Source organism: Prosopis cineraria, unplaced genomic scaffold (assembly GCF_029017545.1).
Source record: "Prosopis cineraria cultivar Desert tree isolate PC_DT_omini unplaced genomic scaffold, ASM2901754v1 PC2, whole genome shotgun sequence".
NCBI classification, from domain to species: Eukaryota; Viridiplantae; Streptophyta; class Magnoliopsida; order Fabales; family Fabaceae; genus Prosopis; species Prosopis cineraria.
In genome coordinates, this window is record NW_026555333.1 from 4,375,475 (window position 1) to 4,397,288 (window position 21,814).

General features: G+C 35.3%; 3 protein-coding genes across 3 annotated transcripts; 1 reads left to right on the forward strand and 2 right to left on the reverse strand.

Moving 5' to 3' along the window:
• Positions 1–3,811: 3,811 nt before the first annotated feature.
• On the forward strand, positions 3,812–5,427 carry LOC129301757 (putative clathrin assembly protein At4g40080). The gene has a single exon (XM_054940350.1). The coding sequence runs from the start codon at positions 3,938–3,940 to the stop codon at positions 5,003–5,005; it is 1,068 nt and encodes a 355-aa protein (XP_054796325.1). The 5' UTR covers positions 3,812–3,937; the 3' UTR covers positions 5,006–5,427.
• A 119-nt stretch (positions 5,428–5,546) lies between these two features.
• LOC129301756 (protein DETOXIFICATION 27-like) lies at positions 5,547–9,661 on the reverse strand. Its single transcript, XM_054940349.1, has 8 exons — positions 9,286–9,661; positions 8,650–9,191; positions 8,469–8,555; positions 8,319–8,375; positions 6,492–6,730; positions 6,244–6,362; positions 6,077–6,166; positions 5,547–5,939 (listed from the first exon to the last, which is right to left on the reverse strand). The coding sequence occupies exons 1-8, from the start codon at positions 9,568–9,570 to the stop codon at positions 5,886–5,888; spliced, it is 1,473 nt and encodes a 490-aa protein (XP_054796324.1). The 5' UTR covers positions 9,571–9,661; the 3' UTR covers positions 5,547–5,885.
• Positions 9,662–16,453: 6,792 nt separating this feature from the next.
• LOC129304177 (protein DETOXIFICATION 27-like) lies at positions 16,454–21,207 on the reverse strand. The gene is made up of 8 exons (XM_054943866.1): positions 20,927–21,207; positions 20,291–20,832; positions 20,114–20,200; positions 19,973–20,029; positions 17,852–18,090; positions 17,060–17,178; positions 16,866–16,952; positions 16,454–16,777 (listed from the first exon to the last, which is right to left on the reverse strand). The coding sequence occupies exons 1-8, from the start codon at positions 21,188–21,190 to the stop codon at positions 16,727–16,729; spliced, it is 1,446 nt and encodes a 481-aa protein (XP_054799841.1). The 5' UTR covers positions 21,191–21,207; the 3' UTR covers positions 16,454–16,726.
• Between the last annotated feature and the right edge of the window lie 607 nt (positions 21,208–21,814).

A 21,814-nucleotide genomic window follows, 5' to 3' on the forward strand; every position in this document is an offset into this window, starting at 1 on the left:
TGCAATCATCTCCTTAGCATCAATTACATCTAAAACATTTATCAAAAATAAATTAATTATAATTATATTAAATAAATTAATAAGACCAAACTGGACAAGTGGTCTAGATACCCAATTTTCTATCCAATTCAACCTAAAAAAATAGTATGATCTTTTTAATCTTTTTTATCCTGAAGGATTGGTGTTTATATGGATTGAACAGAACTGAATCATCTCAAGTCAAATTGGGTTAGACAGGATCGAAGGACTTTTGCACAGTCGTAAACAATACAATCCTTGTGAAAGAAGTGTGAGCAAGGCATGCAAATAATCCAACCTTGAAAACTTCCGAGCAAATCACACAGTGACGCAGCCCTTGTGCTTTTGCTCGAGCTTGTTTTAAAAGTTAAAAAAATTACGTTCAGATCTCATAAAAGGAAGTTATTATTAAGAAGTTTTATAAATTTTATAAAATACTCTCAAATGTCAAATCCTTGCATTGACTGAGGCATTAACAACTAGGCAACAAACGGTCATTGCCCAGTATCAATGTTCTTAATCAAATTGTCAATATGAGGGTTTAAAACTTGAAAGTATTTTATAAAATTTATAAGACCTTTTGATAATAAACTTCCTTCTATGAAACGTGAATGTAATTCTTCCTTAAGAGTTTAACCTATCTTGTTTCAATTTCTTTACCCAAGGCACGTAAAATTAGACTAGTCATGGCATTAGATCACAAGTTAGTGGTTCAATTAGGGTTGAACTGGTGACAAACTAGTTATGATTAAAATAATATAATTTAAATAAAAAGATACTGATTATAAAAATATTGAACTAAATCTAATCACTCAAAAGTCTAACAATAATAAAATATAACATTTTAAATATCTATCTGTACAATTACAACCCTTTAATTATTAAAAAGTCTAAATTTAATATTCACCAACATCAAAAATCATCATTAACTTCATTCAAATTTCCAAACATTAAGATATTAAGATTTGAATGAGAAAAATCAAAACTACTAACAACATCATCAGGCAAAGAAACAACATTCAAGAGTTAAATCAAGAAACAAACAATAGAGTCAAGCACGAGCTATAGTGACTAACCTGACGCAAAAGGAAATGCAAATGCTAGGATGTAGAAGACTTTAGTAGAGAAGGTGAGAAGAGAAATAATGGTGATGGCGGACGACAAGACTCACAAAGATGAACTTTAGGATGCGTTGAGTACAACATCACTTGAGCAAGATCTGGAATGTGAAAGTTGAGCACGAGTTGCTGAACTGAGCTATCAAGATTGGATGTATGCTGTCGACGGCGAGAAGAACTATGGCATTTGGATTTTGTGTGCTCTGCCTTTGATTTCATAGTGATTAGGTTAGAGAAGAGGAGAAGAGATGGAGACAGAGTATGAGGTTGATTAGGTTAGGGCGAGAGATGAATGTTGTATGGACTCTGCATGCTTTACCTCTGATTTCAATTTTATTTTTTGATTTTCTTCATATCATTCAATTTCATAACTTGAAAATGAAAAAAAAACCATCATCAGGCAAACATTAAGATATTAAGATTTGAATGAGAAAAATCAAAACTACTAACAACATCATCAGGCAAAGAAACAACATTCAAGAGTTAAATCAAGAAACAAACAATAGAGTCAAGCACGAGCTATAGTGACTAACCTGACGCAAAAGGAAATGCAAATGCTAGGATGTAGAAGACTTTAGTAGAGAAGGTGAGAAGAGAAATAATGGTGATGGCGGACGACAAGACTCACAAAGATGAACTTTAGGATGCGTTGAGTACAACATCACTTGAGCAAGATCTGGAATGTGAAAGTTGAGCACGAGTTGCTGAACTGAGCTATCAAGATTGGATGTATGCTGTCGACGGCGAGAAGAACTATGGCATTTGGATTTTGTGTGCTCTGCCTTTGATTTCATAGTGATTAGGTTAGAGAAGAGGAGAAGAGATGGAGACAGAGTATGAGGTTGATTAGGTTAGGGCGAGAGATGAATGTTGTATGGACTCTGCATGCTTTACCTCTGATTTCAATTTTATTTTTTGATTTTCTTCATATCATTCAATTTCATAACTTGAAAATGAAAAAAAAACCATCATCAGGCAAACATTAAGATATTAAGATTTGAATGAGAAAAATCAAAACTACTAACAACATCATCAGGCAAAGAAACAACATTCAAGAGTTAAATCAAGAAACAAACAATAGAGTCAAGCACGAGCTATAGTGACTAACCTGACGCAAAAGGAAATGCAAATGCTAGGATGTAGAAGACTTTAGTAGAGAAGGTGAGAAGAGAAATAATGGTGATGGCGGACGACAAGACTCACAAAGATGAACTTTAGGATGCGTTGAGTACAACATCACTTGAGCAAGATCTGGAATGTGAAAGTTGAGCACGAGTTGCTGAACTGAGCTATCAAGATTGGATGTATGCTGTCGACGGCGAGAAGAACTATGGCATTTGGATTTTGTGTGCTCTGCCTTTGATTTCATAGTGATTAGGTTAGAGAAGAGGAGAAGAGATGGAGACAGAGTATGAGGTTGATTAGGTTAGGGCGAGAGATGAATGTTGTATGGACTCTGCATGCTTTACCTCTGATTTCAATTTTATTTTTTGATTTTCTTCATATCATTCAATTTCATAACTTGAAAATGAAAAAAAAACCATGGAAAAATAATAACTTGTTTAACCCGATCAACACATTGAGTTATTTGGGTTAACCTCGAGTTGATCAAGTTACACTGGATCATTTTTTGACCAATTTAGATGAAAATTCAAACCAAAAAGGAAATCAAGTCACTGATTTATGTGTTGACTTGGCCGGTTTTGTTCAAGTTTCTATACCATGCCTTTACCAATGTCCCCTTGCTTGGAGAAAATTATATCTTCACATATATAAATTTTCATATTTTGCATTACCTTCTGTTTATAGCACACCGTCATCCTTATATTTTAAATTCCAAATTTGTTTGAGTATTAAATGATAAGCTAATTATTTAACAATTTTAGAATATGAAACCACCGTCAACAATTATAAAACATCTAATTATTAATTTTTTTCAAATTATTAATTTTTAATAAATTTGACTCCCTCGCTCAGAAAGCCTAGCTCCCCCTCTCCTGTCATTCTGTCAATTAGTTGCCACTAATTATAGTCTTATCTTAAACTGTATATATTATAAATTATTAAGTCAAAAAACTATATGGAAGGGGAGAGAGAGAAACGCGGGGACAATTTAACAAAGGCAACATATCATTTCAAGTAAAAGCAAATAATAATTGAAATGTTCAAATTAAGTGGTCTTATCAGGCCAAAAAGAAAAAACGATTGCATACTCTTCAATGGTCTCCCGGGAAATTTCATGTCTTACGGCTTGCCCGCGCTAGCAACGTTGAGTAAACGCGTTGCAGACCTCATTAATATATATATATATATATATATATATATATATATTATTCATTTAATTAAATTTTTAATTTTATTATTATATCAACCAATTTGCTTTAAAAAAAATTATATTGAAACCTTATATAAAAAAATTAATTATTATAAAATTTATTAATAACTGAATTAAATTTATTTAATTATTAATATATTTTATAGTAATTAATTTTTTATATGAAATTTATATGTAATTTTCCTATAAAAGAATTGATTGTGAAAGACTATCTCCCTACCACGCGCACTGTATAATTTTATTTCTTTGTCATCATCGTGCCAAATATCTTTACTCAATCGAATTCTTTATTCTTATATTTATTGATATTATTAGACAAATGCAGTTTATTTCTCAGAAGCCGTGACTAAGTGCGCGGATTTGGGTCTGAGACTCTGTTATGCACCAATAAAATACAGAGCCTCTGTGCTCCCACGCCATATTATTTCCGAGTCTTCATCCTCATCTCCTTCGCGTTCTTTCGCTCATGGCGCAGAAAAAAAGGGTCAGAAATTTCCTTTACATTCTCAAAGACAAAGCCTCAGTTTTCGCAGCATCGCTATCCCTCAGACGCCACATGTCTACTGTTCGCGTCTCCATCCTCCGTGCCACCACCCACAGCCTCTCAACTCCTCCCTCGGAAGCCCGAATCCTCGCCGTCTTCTCCGTCGCCAGCAACGGCTCCCACCTTCTACCGCGTGCCTGCATCAACGCTCTGATAGATCGACTTCACCGCACGCGCAGCGCCACGGTAGCCCTCAAATGCCTCTTCACATTGCACAACGTCATCGTCCGGGGACCTCTCACCCTCAGGGACCACCTCGCTTGTTACCCTTCATACGATGGCCAGAATTTCCTCAACCTCTCCGCATTTCGCGACGACTCCGACGTGGAGTCTTTGGAATTGTCGTCGTGGGTTCGATGGTACGCTGGTGTTTTAGAACAGAGTCTATCGGTTTCGAGAGTCTTGGGTTACTACTTGAGCTCGTCTTGGAGCAACGACATCAAGAATGCCAAGAAAGGCGCGCATGATAGGAAGACTTTGGGGCTGTCGAATTCAGAATTGTTTCATAAAATAGATGTTCTTGTAGGTTTTGTAGAGCTGATAAGCCGAGTGCCAGAGTCATTACAGCTTCAAAGGAACGATTTGGTTTATGAAATGGTGAGATTAGTTGGTGAAGATTACAGAATTGTTCAATATGAGATTTTCTTGAGAGTAGCAGAACTGCGGGACAGGGTGGAGGATTTGGAGGTGGGCGAGATGGCAGAGTTGGTGCGTGATTTGATAAGATTGGAGGACAGCAAGGAAGGATTGGTACTCTTGTTTGTGAACAGGAAAAGAAATGACCGGTTCTGGGAGTTGATTAAGCAGACAAAGGCGAAGGCGGCGGCGAAGAAGGAGGAGAGAGAAGGCAAGTGGCTGACGGCGGTGAAGACGAGCAGGAGAGACGAGGCGAGCGAGTTGACTCGGTCTAACAACCCGTTTCTAGAAGCGGGACAAGTGCTTCGGGTTCCTGCAACCCGGTTGCCTTGGATGGTTCCAACGGTCGGATGATAACGGTATTCTTTGAGTCTGCGAATCCGACAGGTTTCACTCCTTGGTCCCTTTCACTTTTTGGCTGGGCCTCACAGAAAATCTGGTTATGGACCTTTTTCGTTACTGGCCTGTGTGGCTTCTTGATTGGTTTGTGTAAATAGTCATTAAAAAATTTTACATCCACAGTCTGGATAACAGAAAGATTTCGCCTCAGTTTTCGATCGTTAATACATGTATTGATAGAATTGGATACGATTTTTTTCCCGTCATCACAAGAAATAATGGTGTAAGGTACAAATACAAGAAAGATTTTCCTGTTTTCCATATGGCTATTGCAGGGAAAAGTGGAAGGATTTTTTTGTTTGTTAATGGTTACAAATTATTGACATTGTTTTGTATTGAAGCATTCAAAGTTTGAATTATATATGATTGAGCGATTAGCCACTAGGACTATTTTAAGTTTTTTTAAGCTCTGATTGACTTCGAGGCTTAGCTATTCAAATTCAATGTTCGATCACACGCAACAAACATACTATAGGATGAAATGGTGATGATTTGACCCAAAAGAGGGGGAATAAAAGAATGAAATGGTAACGAGTCTTTGGATTTGAGTTTATAAACCGTTGAAAATTTGATAATTAATCGGACTGGGAGTATATTGTAGTACTTGAGTAGTTGATGGCATGCCATAAATTTTGCCATCAGGGAACTCTCTCATCGTTAATTTTATTCTCGCTGTTCCTAAAACGTAACCCGGAAATTAATAATCAACAGCTAAATAATGAAAACCAATTCACATTGAAGGCGAATGAACAACTTGTCATTACAATGTCGAAGGAATGAACTGCGCGCATTTGCGGTCTTAGCATGGCGTCAAAATGAGGCATGTGATTGATAATCAAGGCGGGCTAGAGCTTGACCACTTGTTAACTCGGGTATTAGCTTTATCAGCCTGAAAAGTGAAAATGCAAAAACTCAGGAGTCAGAAATCAGCCTACAAGGTCTCATCTGTTTAAATATAAAGGAGGCAAAGAAGAAGAAGAAGAAGAAGAACAAAGAGGTTGATGTTTGGAAGAGAGGGGTTATGACCTCTTTATCCCAGTCGCATCGTGCAGTGATTATGACGAGTAAGAGGGTTTGAATAGCCGTTCCACCAAAGATCATGCCACCCCATATGCCCTGTGATGATACCTTAACAAAGTCAAGTGAATTCTCACATTTTCAAACAAGCCGCAAGACAAGCAAGACGATGATACCTGAACGCCCAGTTTGAAGATCCAGCCCAACAAAAATCCGACCGGGAGCCCAATAATGTAGTAGCATCCTACATTTATATATGCCACCGTGGCCTGCCACCCCAAACCCACCGCCACACCTTTGCCATCACATTCAAAGCATTTCTTCATCAAAATGCATCCCAAGTTTCTCTACACTACAGTGACGATAGCTGTGCGGGTGACAGCCACATGATTAGATAAAATCAAGCAGGGGTGGATTTGGATACCGGACAAGACGGGCTGAACACTGTTGAGGAGAATGGTGATGGCTAAGAGGTAGTCAATGTGGTCGACGGCCTCGAGCACATCGGAGGTGGAGGTGAAGATGGATGCGAGTTGGTGGTGGAATGCCAATACAATGACGAAGAAAAGGAGCCCCGTCACCGATGACTCTGCCACTGACACTTGCATCGCAAATTTTGCTGCTTTTCCGTTCCCACTTCCCAGCTCGTTCGCCACCCTCACCCTGAATATTCATCCACAAAGTGCTGAGTTTTGAGGAAAAGGCCGAGACCACTCTGTCTCCGCTGTTGGCTTGAAATCACTCCGATTGGAAACGGTTTGCCGGTTTAGACTTTGGATTGTACTGCTACTATCGGTGGAATGGATGCAAAAGGATTTATTGGGACAGTAATTGCAAGTTAATAAATGTCAGCATTCACGGATGCCCCCGATTTAACTTCGTCGGAGTAGCGACAATAATATCCCCAGGAAAGTGGAAACACAGTATTAGTTTAGTTAACAGTATTGCCGGTGCTTGGCTTCTGTGCTTAACAAGTAGTGCTCGCTTGAGCATTTGAACTATTCAATTTAATATTTTTATTTTTTACCAGATTTTAAAATTTTTATAAAATATTATAAAATGTTAATATATCTATTTCATCATCAATATAAATAATACAGATTTAATTGGAATGATCTAATTTAATATTAATATTTTTTATAAAGTAATAATTATTCAAATGTATTTTTGATCAGTCTGAATTTAATATTAAATTTTTTTAATTTTTTATTTTATTAAATATAATATTAAAAAATAAAAATAATCTTCAAACTAGTGCTTAAAAAATTAAGAAAAAATTACAGCTTGAAAATTTTAAATTTAAATTGTGAGAAAATTTGAATAGTTAATTTATACTCCCTTTATTAAAAAATATAAGATTTTTTTAAGGATTGGATATTAAAAATGTAAGATATTTTTAATCTTTTAAAGTTTAATCAATGCCTTTTTTTTAGAAATATCCCTATTAAAAAAATTATTTTATATTTATTTTAGAATAAAATACCCTATTAAATAAGAGTAAATATGAAAAGATAAGATTTATTTAAAAATAAATAACTATTTTATTAATGGGTGATATTTGTTTATAAATATCTTAAATTTTTGAATGAAAAGAGTAAATGTTATAAAAATATTTAATATTAAAATGAATCATCCAGATTAAATTTATATTATCCATATTAATGATAAAATAGATTTATTATTATTTATAATTTTTATTTTAATAATTATATGATAAAATATGAAAATAAAATTTATAAATTTGTACCATGAAAATCTATATTGTTCATGATATGATGAGCAAGTAAACCAGACGTACCACGACTAGAATACCCCCGAGGAGGATAAGGCCAAGCACTAAGCAGCGAAAGAGCGCTGAGCAACTCCCGGATTTGTTTGTTTTTTTCCTTCTCGTTCTGGTGCACAACAACATTCGTACTATGTTTTACTTTTTTTTTTTTTTTGGTTTCACCATCGCATATGTCTTCATCATTCTTGAGAAAAAGTCACATTACTCCTCCCAACTTTCCCTTTCTCCTTTATCCTCATTCAACCTAGCCTACACTTTTACGCACCTCTCACCAGACTTCTCTTTCTAAAATGTTAATTCAATCGTACTATGAAGATTAGCTTGCTTGGCTCTTAAAACATGTTAATACAACCCTTTCCAATCAGATTAAGACCTAATTAAAGTCAAAGTTTATTCAGACCATTTTAAGGAAAGAATCAACCCAGGAAAAAAGACTAAAATTAAGAGGGATGAAAAGAGTACCCAGCACCGGCGAAGAAAGCCAGAGGAATCATCATTTCCCATCCGTTGATGGTCATGCTGAAAGACAAAAACCAACCGTTACACGCTCCTTGTGTAAAATCACAAAAACAAAAACAGAGTGATCGAAGCTACAAGTTACAATCAAGTTACCATATGGACAAGGCATCCACAGCAATTGTGGCATTCTTCAAATGCCCCGTCATCAGTATAAGTATCCTGTAGTACCAGTTCTCTAAGCTGCAGTATTAACAAGCCGGCCCAACTTCAACTGTGACGCATGCAATTTCTCTATCTTAACCCACTGTAAAAAGTAAAGAAGCATGTAACATACCAGAGCATGACACCGGAAGCAACAGACAGTTTGAGGTATTCCCACAGTCCCGAGAAGGCTTCCATGGAGTAACCTGTCCAAGTTAAAGGACACCCCCCACAAACTAAGTATCCGTACATCCCAAACACCAAGACCCACCACGATATGTCGAGAGCAAGGGCCGCACCCACCACCCCAAAATCCAACACGTACACGAAGACCCAACTTGTTACCACATTAACCACTAAACCCACCAGCGAAACCCATGCCACCACTCCTGCCTTCAGCTGGCTCTGCAGAAACCTCTGCAGAGGGAACTGAAACGCAAAGCTGAAGTGAAGCGGTATGAGCCACAATGCCACAATCCCAGACTCCTCCGCCACCTCTTCTGATTGGCCTAACAGTTTCAGGATCGGAGCAGCGAACACGTACACTGGCAGTAGTAAGAAACAGCAAAGGAACAGAACAATCCATGACCTTTGCATGAATATTCCCAACATGCGGTGCCTCCCTGCTCCGAACGCCTGCCCGCACAGCGTCTCCAAGGCGCTTGCCATTCCCAGCTGTTTCAAGAAAATTGTTAGATGAAGAACCATCAAAGTTGAAAACGACCGAAAGTTGTGGTAGTTGACTAGCTGTTAAGATTTTAGGAGGTACCAGAAGGCCGAAGTTGAAGCCGACGATGACAGTGTTGGCGATGGAGATGGCGGCAAGAGGAACTTCGCCGAGGTGACCGGCGAAAGCTTGGGTGACGACGTTCATGGTGAAAGCGGAAATGCGGGCGAAGATAGAGGGACCCACGATGACCCATAGTTTCTGGGTCTCAACCCAGAGCTTTCTGGCAAATGTTTGTTTTTCTGGAGGCTGAACTTCTATTGGCGATGGTTCTGAGAGGAGAGATTGGCTGAGATTGTCGTCTAAATGGCTCGTCAGGGTTTCCATGGGTCGTGGATCGTGCCTTCTCCTCCAGCAGCAATGCTTCAGCCCTTGCTCTCAGTCCCCCGCTTTCACTTTTCCTCTAGTCAGGTTTGAATTTTTTCGGCCAAAAGTCAGGTTTGAATCAAGGCACATCCTTTCCGTCCTATTTATGATATCCTGACTCTTTAATACAATATTTCATTAGTAAAATGTTTATGACTCACTTTATTTTTTAAGAAAAATGTCTAAGCTGTTTTATTTTTTTCGTTGCCATCAACGAGGTTTTCTATAAATTTTAAAATATAAATCGAATTTACCTAATTGGCCAAGTAATGAGTTAAAAAGAAGTTTTTTGTGGTCAGCTGTTAAAAGGAAATTAACTCATTAAATTTGTCAATAAATCAAAACACTTCCTAAAATTACTCTTATTAAATTAATCCTAGGAAGCTAAACATTTTGTAAAAGAATTATTTGTCTCAGATTTAATTACACGCATCGTTAAATTAGGCAAAAAGAGTTTAATATCCTAAATATGATCAAATATAGGAGTATAGCATGTTTAGAGCCCAAAAAAAAAATGATGGAAGAAAATAACTTGCTTGAGTATACAGTGTTTTAGACCGAATTGAGGTGTTAATTTAGGAATATGAGTTAGAGAAGCAGTTTCAATCCCGGATAGTTAAAGGGTTCGAACTTCTTATTATTGGCTTGATAAAGGGTTCGATATACACAATGTCACTCCATGTCCATACATTTGTTACTTCCCGATCCCGATTCCCTGGCCCTGGAAAAAGAACATCATAATTGCTTGAGTATGATCTGCTAGCTTTAAGCAGGGAGACAATATATGAAGATTTAGAGAGAAGCTGAAGGGAACTAGCTGGCGGCTTACAAATAGGAGCCATTAATTGTAGAATTTAAATCACCTGAATTTGGGGTGTGTGAAATTAAGTGAAGTTTGCGGTTTAAAAAAAAACAGAGAAAGAAAAATATTTTATAAAACATAATAAAATGATAAAAAATATTAAAAAGAGCAAACTTTACTTAAATTTACTCTCAACTTAAGATAATTTAAATCTCTTAATTGCATGGCGATCATGTCATCATGGGGACGACTCGTTACTTTCTTACCAGTCAATTTCCATTTAATTTGATCCTCATAGCGCCACCCTATTAATTCTGCCCATTGGTCCCACATTCATTACAACACGCCCTTGCTAATTTGCTTGGCAGCAACTGGGACCATTTTCCTCCAATTAAATTTTTTCATTGTTATTGTTTTAAGTTTTATAAATATAAGAATATAAATTAGCCACGTACTCCTGAGTCCTTAATAGTAATATATTGAAAAAAAAAAAAAAGTTGACTCCCCGGTGTCGCAGTCCAATTCCTGGCCTGACAGTTTACAACCCAAGCATGGGAGCTCACCAGCTCCGCAAATGCCATTGTTTTTTTTTTTAATAAATAAAAAATGCAAAGTCCCGTGATTTTATATATATATATATATATTGAATAGAAACTGAAACTACCAATACAAACTAAAACAAACCAAAAAGGTTGATAAGCCTTTTTCTTACGTAATTTTATATTCAAACTGCACTTCTACTATTATAGTTCTATCTATCTGCATATCTTCATTGGATATAGTTCCCTTCTCTCGCATTCTTTCATAAGATGGGAAAGCAAAATACGGCAACAAATAAAACCAAACAAAAGGCCAAAAAACAAAAAACAATCTCATTTTTTAAACTCCGTACAAACCATATTCTGGTTACATTTAAAAATTAATTTCATTTTTCTGTAAAACATTTACGGTAATTATCACTTGAAAGTATTTTTTTAATAAAAAATTAAATTTACAAATATTTATAATTAATTTGTGATGATATCGCTTACTTTTAAATTTTTATTTAAAAATTGAGCCTAACCATGATAAATTATAAAGATAAATTATTATTTTTTTGTAAAAGGAAAAGTAAATCTGTATAACCAACAATGAGTCTATAAAAATAAACTTAAAAAAAACCAATAAAAATATTTGACTTGCAAGAATCAATACTGTACTCATATTTGTGTAATGTATTCAATGAGAGTCTAATAAACGAGGTGTACATTTTTTAAAAGATTAGGATTTCATCTAATTTCTTTTAAAATTGTAAATTAATTATCAATACTTTATATTATAACTAAAAGCATGACAAAGACAAGGAGAATCATTTTTTTTAGTGAAGAGTTATATTAATCAATAACAGAAAAAAGTTTTAATAAACTAATAAGTAATAAGTTATATATTCTATTTCTATTAAAATATACCAATAACATACATGTGCGCTTGTAAGTTTAAAGAGCTGCTGAAAGTCTGAAACTTTTTACAGTTGATTACTCCATCTTTTTTAAAATATAAAATATTTTTAATCGAATATCATTCTCTAATAAAGTGGTTACTTATGTTTAAACTAATCTTATCTTTTTATATTTATCCTTATAAACACCCTAAAATAAATATAAAATAATTTATTTCTTATTTTTTTTAATATTCATTACATCTCAAAAAATTAAAAATTTATCTTTTCATATTTTAATAATTTATTTTTTATGTCTCAAAAAATTAAAAATACTTTATATTTTTTAATATTTATTTTTTAAAAAATATTTTATATTTTTAAATGGAGGGAATATATCTGAGCTATTGAGGAAGATATATATGCTCCGAGCATCAGTATGTGCTGCTTATGTGATTCTGATTCTCCATGTTATTTTAGTTATAAAAAATGAAATAGAGAAAAGAACATGCCCAACACTTGCGTGCCAACATTCATGAAACTGATACAACGACGTCGCACGGTACCAGCTGAAAAGCACTTGTGGGTTCACTCACCAGGGCAAGTATTCTTAACGTTCCACACACACAGCTAGAATGTAAATGAATAGCGTGCCAACTGCCAACCTTCAGGAAAGTAAACTGAGGGGAAAAATCAAAGCCACTAACCACATACTGCCGGCTAGAATCATTGATGATATCCCTTTTGGCCATTTCTGCACTATTCTGTCAACAAACTTGAACCACTTTCTCTCAAGGGCAATTCATAATAGAAATCACTACAGACCACTGCTGAGTTACAAGTTTCCATGAGTTTTAGAAGTTCGATGCTGAGGAGCTCGTCAATGCTCATCTCGTAACAGTGGCCATTGATATATAAAAATCAAGTTGTTTGGGGATGATAATGAAGGCAGTGAGGTAGAGATGTGCAGAATCTAGCTCTTATATTTTTGGCTCACCGTAAGAAGGGATGATAGATTGAGAAGATGGAGGATGGAATGGAAGAATTGGGGAATGTAATGCAATGATGTGAGAAGGAAGAGGAAGAGAGTGGAAGAGGAGGAGAAGAAGAAAATATCAGATCGTGAAAGAATGACTGATTTTGTGAGGGGCAAATGGATCTTTTCCTGCTTCAACATTTTTTTCATTTAGGGCCCTTGGGCCTTCAGAGATACTTTAGATTGTACTGAGTGCAATTTTTTCTCTCCTAGAGGTCCTAGGTGCAATTCTCCCTTTTTTGAATGCTTGCATCGTACTTTGATGAATCCTCTTGAGTCTTGCTGATATCTCGTGTTACTTGTTTGTCTCATCTTTCTGTATTTCCTGTATATTATGTCAAACAAGTATTGTATCTAACTTTAGCCCGTTTGTCTCAAGTCTCAACCTCATGTTTTGTTCTATCTGTATTAAAAAATCTTTTTTGCTTCCTCTGTTCTTTTCAACTTCTGCCAAGGCAGCTGGAGCTATAGGAACTCAAGCACATTTACAAATGATTGCTTTGTCCTCATACCAGCCATTAAATTAGAGAAATCAGTTGTTAATGGGAATAAGAAGGTAACAAAATAATATTGGCATGTGTTTCTTTTTCTTTAGCATTAAATCAATTGCTCGGAGCGTTAACAGTCTAATTAATTTTCTTGGATAAATAAAGTGGATGAGGCACAATAAAGTTTTTTTTTTTTTGGGAGTGGGAGTAATGTGTTGTTAATTCTTCATTAACTAACTCCAAGCTGTGAAAAAAAAAAAAACCTACAAGAAGTCAATAGCCTAAACTTAAGACAGTGGTCACTGCTCTTTTATTTATTTGATTTTCGCAATGCAAAATGTCAATAGCCTTCACCTATGAGCCATTAGTCACTACAATAACAACACTTGACACATAATAACCTCCCATTCAAACTTGTGTTGGTACTCTAATACTGAAAAACTAATTGTAGTGTTCATGCATGTCTTCCATATGGAGTAACTTTTATTTTAAATTCAAACCTTGAGGGATGGGAATCAGGAAATGCTATAGTAGCCACATATGCAATTTCAGTGAAAAATGCTCTAGATGAGATATCTTAAACAATGAGCACATACCCTGCTGCTGTTATTAGTTTGTCTTAAACTACTATTTGTTTTTATAAATAGCGAAGTTGATCTTGACTTTAAAGCAATGTATAATATTTTTAAGTAAGTTTTAAGTTTCATGCAGTGAATATGTATTAGATACAATACCATAATGTTCTATAGGTTTATAAAGCTTCTCTTGATAACAAAAAAATATTGGGTACCATGAGTTTTGTTGGACCTCTCAGTTTTAGAGTCACAAGGCAAAACCCAGTCAATAGCAATCTCAATGAGGACTGCAACTTGAAAATAATCTTTATAAACAAAACCACTTGCAAGTTCACCAAAATTATATCATTCAAAAAATCAAGAGTACAATCTTTGATAGTTCACTAAAATTAAACCCTAATATGGAAATATGGAAGGACACCTGAGTATTATGCGAAGATGAAGAAGTTTAAAGTTTACTAAATTATTTGAGTTCTCTTGCTTGAATATAATCTACGACAGGGCTGTTCCAAACTTTTTGTTTTGAAATAATTCTTGCTACTACCAACTTAGCAAGTTTCCAGGATTTAAAGTGCGGATCATTTTAGGAGTACCCCTCTAGTTTTCTATCACCTGTGCATTTGTTGCTGTCAACTTAGCAATTTGCTAATGTCAAAATGCCAATGCCTTTAGGCCTGCAAGTGTTTTCTGTGTGATATCGTGAAATTTTTGTAGCTGAGTTTTCTGTCAAAAGTTATTATTTATGTCTATACTACCGCTATTCATGATTACATACCACTTTTCTTCAAATATTATTTATGTCACTGTCCTTGTATTCTATATAACCTATCCCTTTCAAAGCATGACTATTATTTAGAACTTAAGACTAGTGTGTGAAAAGATTATAAGCAATTGATACTGGATAACCAAGCCAAGAACTAAATCTGGTGACAAAAGTCGAAGGCATTTATTTTTGTCAACACTTACTTTAAAGGTAAGATTGACTAATTGCCTTTCGGAAAGAATACAATGATTGAAGACTAATTCATGGATGCCATTTTTCTTTTGCTGAATTATTTCACATAAAGTTTTGTCTTGGGTGGTATTAAGTGTCAAGCATTTATAACAAATATGCAGCAGGTGTATGCCTTAACCTACAGAGAATGTGCCGAGACAGCCTATTATGTGTTGATAATTGCACCAGGAGTGTACACATATAAGTTCAGAAGATGGGTATTTCATTTTCTTAAAATGAAATCTTCTATGCTGTCAAATTAAAACCAAACATTATTTTCGGATGTTAATATCTCCTATGGGATAAATGATCCACAGAGTACCTAATGTGACTGAACTGAATAAGTCACAAGCATGGAACTTCCTTTTTTAATTGAAAAAAAAAAAAAAACACTTACCCAGTAACATAAAACGGAAAACAAACTGGCTTATGGAGATGCAACAAAGATAAGCATTCCATCTGTTGATCCGCATATCAGGAAATGGGCTCCCTTAAAAGTTAAAACACTCATTTAGAACACCAAAGTGAAGCCATAAGACAACCTAACCAGTAACAAATGCAGCTACAAAGAGATGCCCAAAAGGTTTGTTAGAAATTAGCCATACACAAACAACCTTTTCAATGTATAATGCTGCTCAAGCTAGGAAGACAACAGTCCTTCACTAGATTCAACAAACTGGACAAAATGGAGAAATATTTGCAGATAATTGCATTAGGTTTGTTTAATAGATTTCATAATATCCATCTACATATATCCAAAGGCTGTCTACCAAATACCCAAGGTTCAGTCTTTCAAATATCCATCTTCTGCTGCACCGAATAGTATCCATATAATATATCTATACATAATATAAAATATATTAGACTTATTTTTTTTGGCAGTAATCTATTAGAATTATTTAACTTTGATACATGATATTGGAGATGCAAGTCATATCACATATTGATATACCTTCAAACATTTATAATTCTAAAGCACCATTTTCACTTCTTGCTATTGTAACAAAGTGGAAGAAGTTTGTGAGGAAAATAACAGTATAAAATATTAGCCAAAATGAACCTCAAGAAATTCCATTAAATCTTGTGGCAATAACTGTTGAGCTGGTATTGTTGGGTCAGTTAAGGAAACTAAAAAGGATGAAAAATGAGTTGGATACGTTTCTATAAAAATGCTACATGCTGATAAGTTATCACTCATAAAGCTTCCATGAATTACTCTCACCAAAGATGCTGGACTTGGCGCACAACAGAATTTATTTATTATAGACACAAATAGAGTCAAAAAAAGTTGGTTTTAATGGTGCAGTCATTGTACTCATTGTCGGAACTTTATTCCAATATGTAAACTTCACTATTTTTATACATTGAAAATCATATTAAAATTATTTGAGTTAGGTTTATCAAAAAAAAAAAATTATTTGAGTTGGTAATTTCATTATCAAGATACTCTGTCTCATTTAATAATTTATAGAAATGATCTCTTTTAATGTTTTTGCCGTGTGACATGGTATACAATCAGAGGCCAATAAAAATTCAGCAGCACAAACAGATTTCCATGTAAAAAGAATTCAACACAACATGCAAAAAGAAGCTTGGATTTGCATGTTCAAAGACTAGTATCAGTAAAACATTAACCTTTGTTAAGAAGCACTTTAATTCCTTCTTGACCACGTGCCACATAATATGATTACAATTATCTAAACTATATTATCATTTCATAAATATGTGTTAATTGAATAGGCTAACCCATGCAACGCATGGGGTTGTGGTTAGTTCATAATAGAAACTACAACTTTTTCCAGCTGTTATTGGGCGAGAGCCGCTTCATTCCTGACAAGAATTCCCGCTTTGCATACCTAAAAATGATACAGTAACCAAAGCTAAACATGTCATCCTCCAGAACTGAAAACATAGTACTTTTCAAATGTTCCTGAGCTTCATTACCTCTTTTTCCCAATCGCATCTCGTGGTAATAGCAGTCAAAATCAATGTTTGAACGATTGTTCCACTCAACATTCCAGTCCACATACCCTGACAGTGAAAAAAATAGCATAATTAAATACCAGGAGTGGCAGCGAGGGAACTACGGCCTTCACAAAGCAGAGGTAATATTGTAATAACAGTGACGATACACGTACAATAAGACCCCAAGGTAACAACCAGCCTAGGAGAATCCCAACAGGGATCCCCACAATGTAGTAACTACCGATGTTTATATAAGCCACTGGAGCTTGCCAACCACATCCAACTGCTACTCCTGCAGATCAACACATGCCACCATATGGTACACATTAGAAATTTATGCCCTGCAAAGCTAAGACACATAAATAGATATACTGAATGATAAATTTTAAAAATCAATAGTTTCATGTCCCAAAAGAAAGCAAAAAAAGATTAAAAGTTGACATTTTTATTTATAAAGGTATATATATATATATTTTAAGTTTTTTTATGTTTAACCTGCTTTATGAACTTCTTTCTAGAGGCTCCACGTTAGAAATTGTGTGCCCAATTCACAAGATTGGAAGCCGATTGACCCACAGCTTTTGGGCCAAAGATGTCATGGGGCTATAACATGAGAGTAAGGACAAAAGATAGTATTGTGGGTTTCGTCCCAGACATGAGTGGGAAATGGGAGATGAGTGGAAGAGAGAGAGATTGTGTGAGTGTGTGTGTGGGAGTGGAGGGAATTATCAAGGAAGTCTGGACGTTCGTTGGGAGGCAAGCAAACTGTGAGTGACTGTTGCATGGGTCAGGCTCTAGCCTCTCAAATGCTAAGGAACCAGTGAGTGGATAAGCGTGTTTTTTGTCATTTCCTTTGTAGTTCTCTGGTTAGAAGACCTACACTCTGCCAGAATTATATCATTTTAATACCATTTTCATTTTGCAGGTTGAGTTCCATCAAAAGCGAATAGTTTCTGATTTATCACCTGAAAGAATTGGCTGCAAGCAGTTCAGAAGAATTGTAAAAGCCAGCAAGATTGCTAGCTCATTGAACATTCTGATAACAGGTAAGCTTGTTGTGAAGATCATGGCAAGCTTCTCATGAAGCATCATAATTATCAGCCATGATATAAATCCCACCACTAAAGTATTCAACACTGACACCAAAGCTGCAAATTTTGCACCTTTTGCATTGCCTGCTCCAAGCTCATTTGACACACGCACCCTGAATTTAAATATGTTAAATGTTCTGGAAAGGAGAGATCAATAATTGGCTTTCTAGAAGTGGTTGTTACTTGTTGTAAACATATGAATCAATCATTTACTTTCATAATCATTTCTCATTTGTCTTGACATTGAGATAGCACAAGAAAAGTGACAACAAAGGTCAAATACTGGGCTGGCGTTGGTAATTATAACAAAAGTTTAGCCTTCCAATTTCTCTCTAACTACGCCAATTAATATGTATCACATGAAGCCAAATCAATTTTCAAGAAGTTTGATGTGAACCTAAGGAAACAGTGTAAATTGCTAAGAAATTATAGAACAAGTCTTGAAAACTTTCTAAGACACTTGGGGAATTTACATTAGGACAACCAAAAGCTTTTAGATTTGCTACCAAGAAAGCCATAGACTTATGAGGACTTTTATAATTCTCAGATACTTCAATAGCTATCGGCATATATAGAAGTGTTGGTCATTCCCAAAACATGGGAATCAACTTCCTTCTGCATTTCAGAGGCCATCTCTAGCACTAGCAGGTTATGGAATGTCTTGAACTTTCAAATAGTAGAGCATCCAACAAAAGGAGGTGCACAATTGCACAGTACTTTTTTACGAATGATACCAATAGACTGGGACGAAAAAGTTTAGGAAGAAGCCAATAATGCTCCTGAAAATTTGTTATCATCTGAAACAAAAGGATAAAAGGCCTATTTAGATTTCAGTTGAGTATAATTGATTATGAAAATAATTTATTAATATGATTGATTTTAATTATAATTAATCATGTTATAACGCAATCTGTTTGGATACTATTTTTTTTAAATTGATTTTAGCCGTGCAAATTACCATAAAGGATATTGCTCTTTAAAATTAAATTATTGATAAAGTTATATTTAATATTATTAAATTTGTTAAACTTTATTTAAGAAGTAAAATATATTATTTAATAGTAAAATTAAATTTATAAGTAACCTTTCAAAGATTATTTCAAAATATGATCCTGATTCAATAATCAATTATCAATTTTTTTGACTGTTTGGGTAATTTTTTCAAAAAGTCAATTATTTTGGCTCAAAAATCGATTTTTCTTTGAATCCAAACAGGCTGAAAGGCTATACTTTGGGTCCCTGTGATAAACCAACTGGACTGCAGCAGCAGTATCCTTACAATTATTATAATCCAAAAACTACTTTTTTCACTATTGTTGAGTGGTCAAATATCACGAATCCCAGTAGAAAGCAGTAACAGAAATAGATAAAATATGAACCACATTCAATGTATCAAGTTTTGCTCTTCTATGGTTAAATATGACTCGCATAAAGCAAATCTCAATGGCAGGTATCATTAGTCCTTCTCTAATAGAAAAGAAACATGGATGACTTTGAATGGTGGAGTCATGCCCTGCTTAACCAGTGAACATAAATGGATAGGTTTCGGGCTCAAACTTGGCCTCAAACCCTCAATTGTAAACCCTAGCTGCGATGACGATGAGCTCGGTAATAGTCATCTGTAACTGTCAGTATCATAACCTGTAATGAGTCCTATGACTCTACTCGCAAAGTTACAGCGATTACAGTCAACATGCTTGTTTATGATTGAAGGACTTTTCGTTTGGACGCCTAGTGAGCAAACCACATGAGGGGAAAAAAATCTTTTGTTAGTTAATCTTTATGCCAATGGAACAATAGAAGACATATTCAACTCATGAAGCTATTTCTTCAAATCACTAATACTAAATCTGTATTTGGTGCAACTCCGTCCATTTGCAACCATGCCAATTTTCTCACCAAACTATCAACTTTTCAATCTAGTTTAAGCTTTTCCCCTTACAATCATCAATTATCTACAGAAAGAGAAGGGGGCACTCACAACCAGTGACATACCCTGTTGCAGCCAAGAATCCTAGCGGTATCATAGATTCCCAAGCATAGATAGTTACACTGCCAAACAAGATCAGAGGTTGGGAAAGACACAAGGAATTGAATAAATAGTTGTGATGAGAATGTTTATAAATAGGAACTAACCAGACGGAAAGAGCATCAACTGCAACTTCGGTGTTGTGCATATATCCTGGCATTATAACCAACAATCTGTAGTAGAAGTTCTCCAATCTGCAACGTTGCACTCATGCCTTCTAACAATGGCATCCACTTTCTAAGATTCAAAATATAAAGGGACAAGGACCAGTGATAAGTACTTACAAGAGCATGGCCCCAGAAGCCACAGAGAGTTTGAAAAATTCCCAGAGACCAACAAAAGCTTCGACAGAAAAACCATTCCATGATTGTGGACACCCACCAAAAACAACGTAGCCCAAGAGACCCACGACTGACACCCACCATGAGAAATCAAGAATAAGGGCAGTCCCGACAATCGAAACTTTCATCTTGTAAACAAAAACCCAGCTTACAAACGCATGGATTGCGAGAGCTATCCCTGAAACCCATGCTATGACGGCGGTCTTCAGCTGGCTTTGCAAGAACCTCTGCAAAGTAAACAGAAATGGGAAGCTCAAGTGGAACGGAATCAACCAAATCGCCACCAAACCTGATTGCTCCGCCACTCCATTGGGTTGCCCAAGGAACTTCAATATGGGCGTGGCGAAAATGAACATGGGCAGCAACAAAATTGAAGATAGGAACAGAACTATCCAGGAACGTTGCATATAAATGCCCAACATGTGGTATTGTTTGGCCCCGTAGGCTTGGCCACAAAGGGTCTCAACTGCGCTCGCCATGCCAAGCTAGACAAGACAATTACCCATCCATCTCTGATTTAAATTGCGGGTGAATTTCGCAATAACTCACAAATTGAGACTGATAGGAAGGAGGTATTACCAAGAAGCCGAAGCTGATTGAGATAAAGAAGGTACAGGCAATAGAAATAGCGGCGAGATTGAGTTCACCGAGGTGGCCGGCGAAAGACTGAGTGATAACAGTCATGGAGAACATGGCAAGGCGACTGAAGATGGAGGGACCTGCTATTTGCCAAATCTTCTTTGATTCCAAACATGTTCTTCTGAGCAGACACTGATGCTGATGCTGCTCTAATGCGTTCTGAGGCAGCGCCGGCCGTAGCAATGGATGCTCTGCTTCTCCCATAGCAATCAGCAACTGAAAATACGCACCTTTTCTTTTGAAAAATTGTAAGATGCTCTTTATATATATATAATGCAAAACATGATTTGCCATTCGTCCCCACATTTTATTTTCAATGTTTTAAATCTTTACAAGTTTTTCCATCTATATTTTTAATCCTTACGTTTTCAAAAGGATACTAATATAATATTAACAGTAAAATAATACTGATAATTATATAATAACATGTCAGTTAGTTGTTGATGTTTATTTTTTTAAAAAAAATAAAAAAGTTGATGTGTATTTTCTTAATAATTATACATATATACAAGTAGAGTTTAAAATTATGAAAAAATATTATGTGTTTATTTTTAAGTTTGTTATAATTCTGTATTTTAGAATGTCTTTCCTATAATTCTGTACTCCAAAATTAAGTTTAGGGTTAGGCAAGATGATTTATTATTTTTTAATGTATATAAGATATATTATTTAGGTTTGGAGTTATGATAAATTTTTTTCACTTTTTGATTGTTGAAAATTACTCTCTCTGTCCTATTTATAGGACATATTCTAGAAAAAGATTTTATTCAAAATATTATTTATATTTTGTTCAAAATATAAACTACTTTTTTAATTTTACCCTTTCTT

Coding starts and splice junctions, on each gene's coding strand:
- LOC129301757 (XM_054940350.1), top strand. CDS start 3,938: ATGGCGCAGAAAAAAAGGGTCAGAAATTTCCTTTACATTCTCAAAGAC.
- LOC129301756 (XM_054940349.1), bottom strand. CDS start 9,570: ATGGAAACCCTGACGAGCCATTTAGACGACAATCTCAGCCAATCTCTC. Junction 8,556..8,649: donor GCTTCCGGTGTCATGCTCTG/GTATGTTACATG, acceptor TTAATACTGCAG/CTTAGAGAACTGGTACTACA. Junction 6,731..8,318: donor GCTTTCTTCGCCGGTGCTGG/GTACTCTTTTCA, acceptor ATGAATATTCAG/GGTGAGGGTGGCGAACGAGC.
- LOC129304177 (XM_054943866.1), bottom strand. CDS start 21,190: ATGGGAGAAGCAGAGCATCCATTGCTACGGCCGGCGCTGCCTCAGAAC. Junction 20,833..20,926: donor CAATCAGCTTCGGCTTCTTG/GTAATACCTCCT, acceptor TGTCTTGTCTAG/CTTGGCATGGCGAGCGCAGT. Junction 20,201..20,290: donor GCTTCTGGGGCCATGCTCTT/GTAAGTACTTAT, acceptor GCAACGTTGCAG/ATTGGAGAACTTCTACTACA.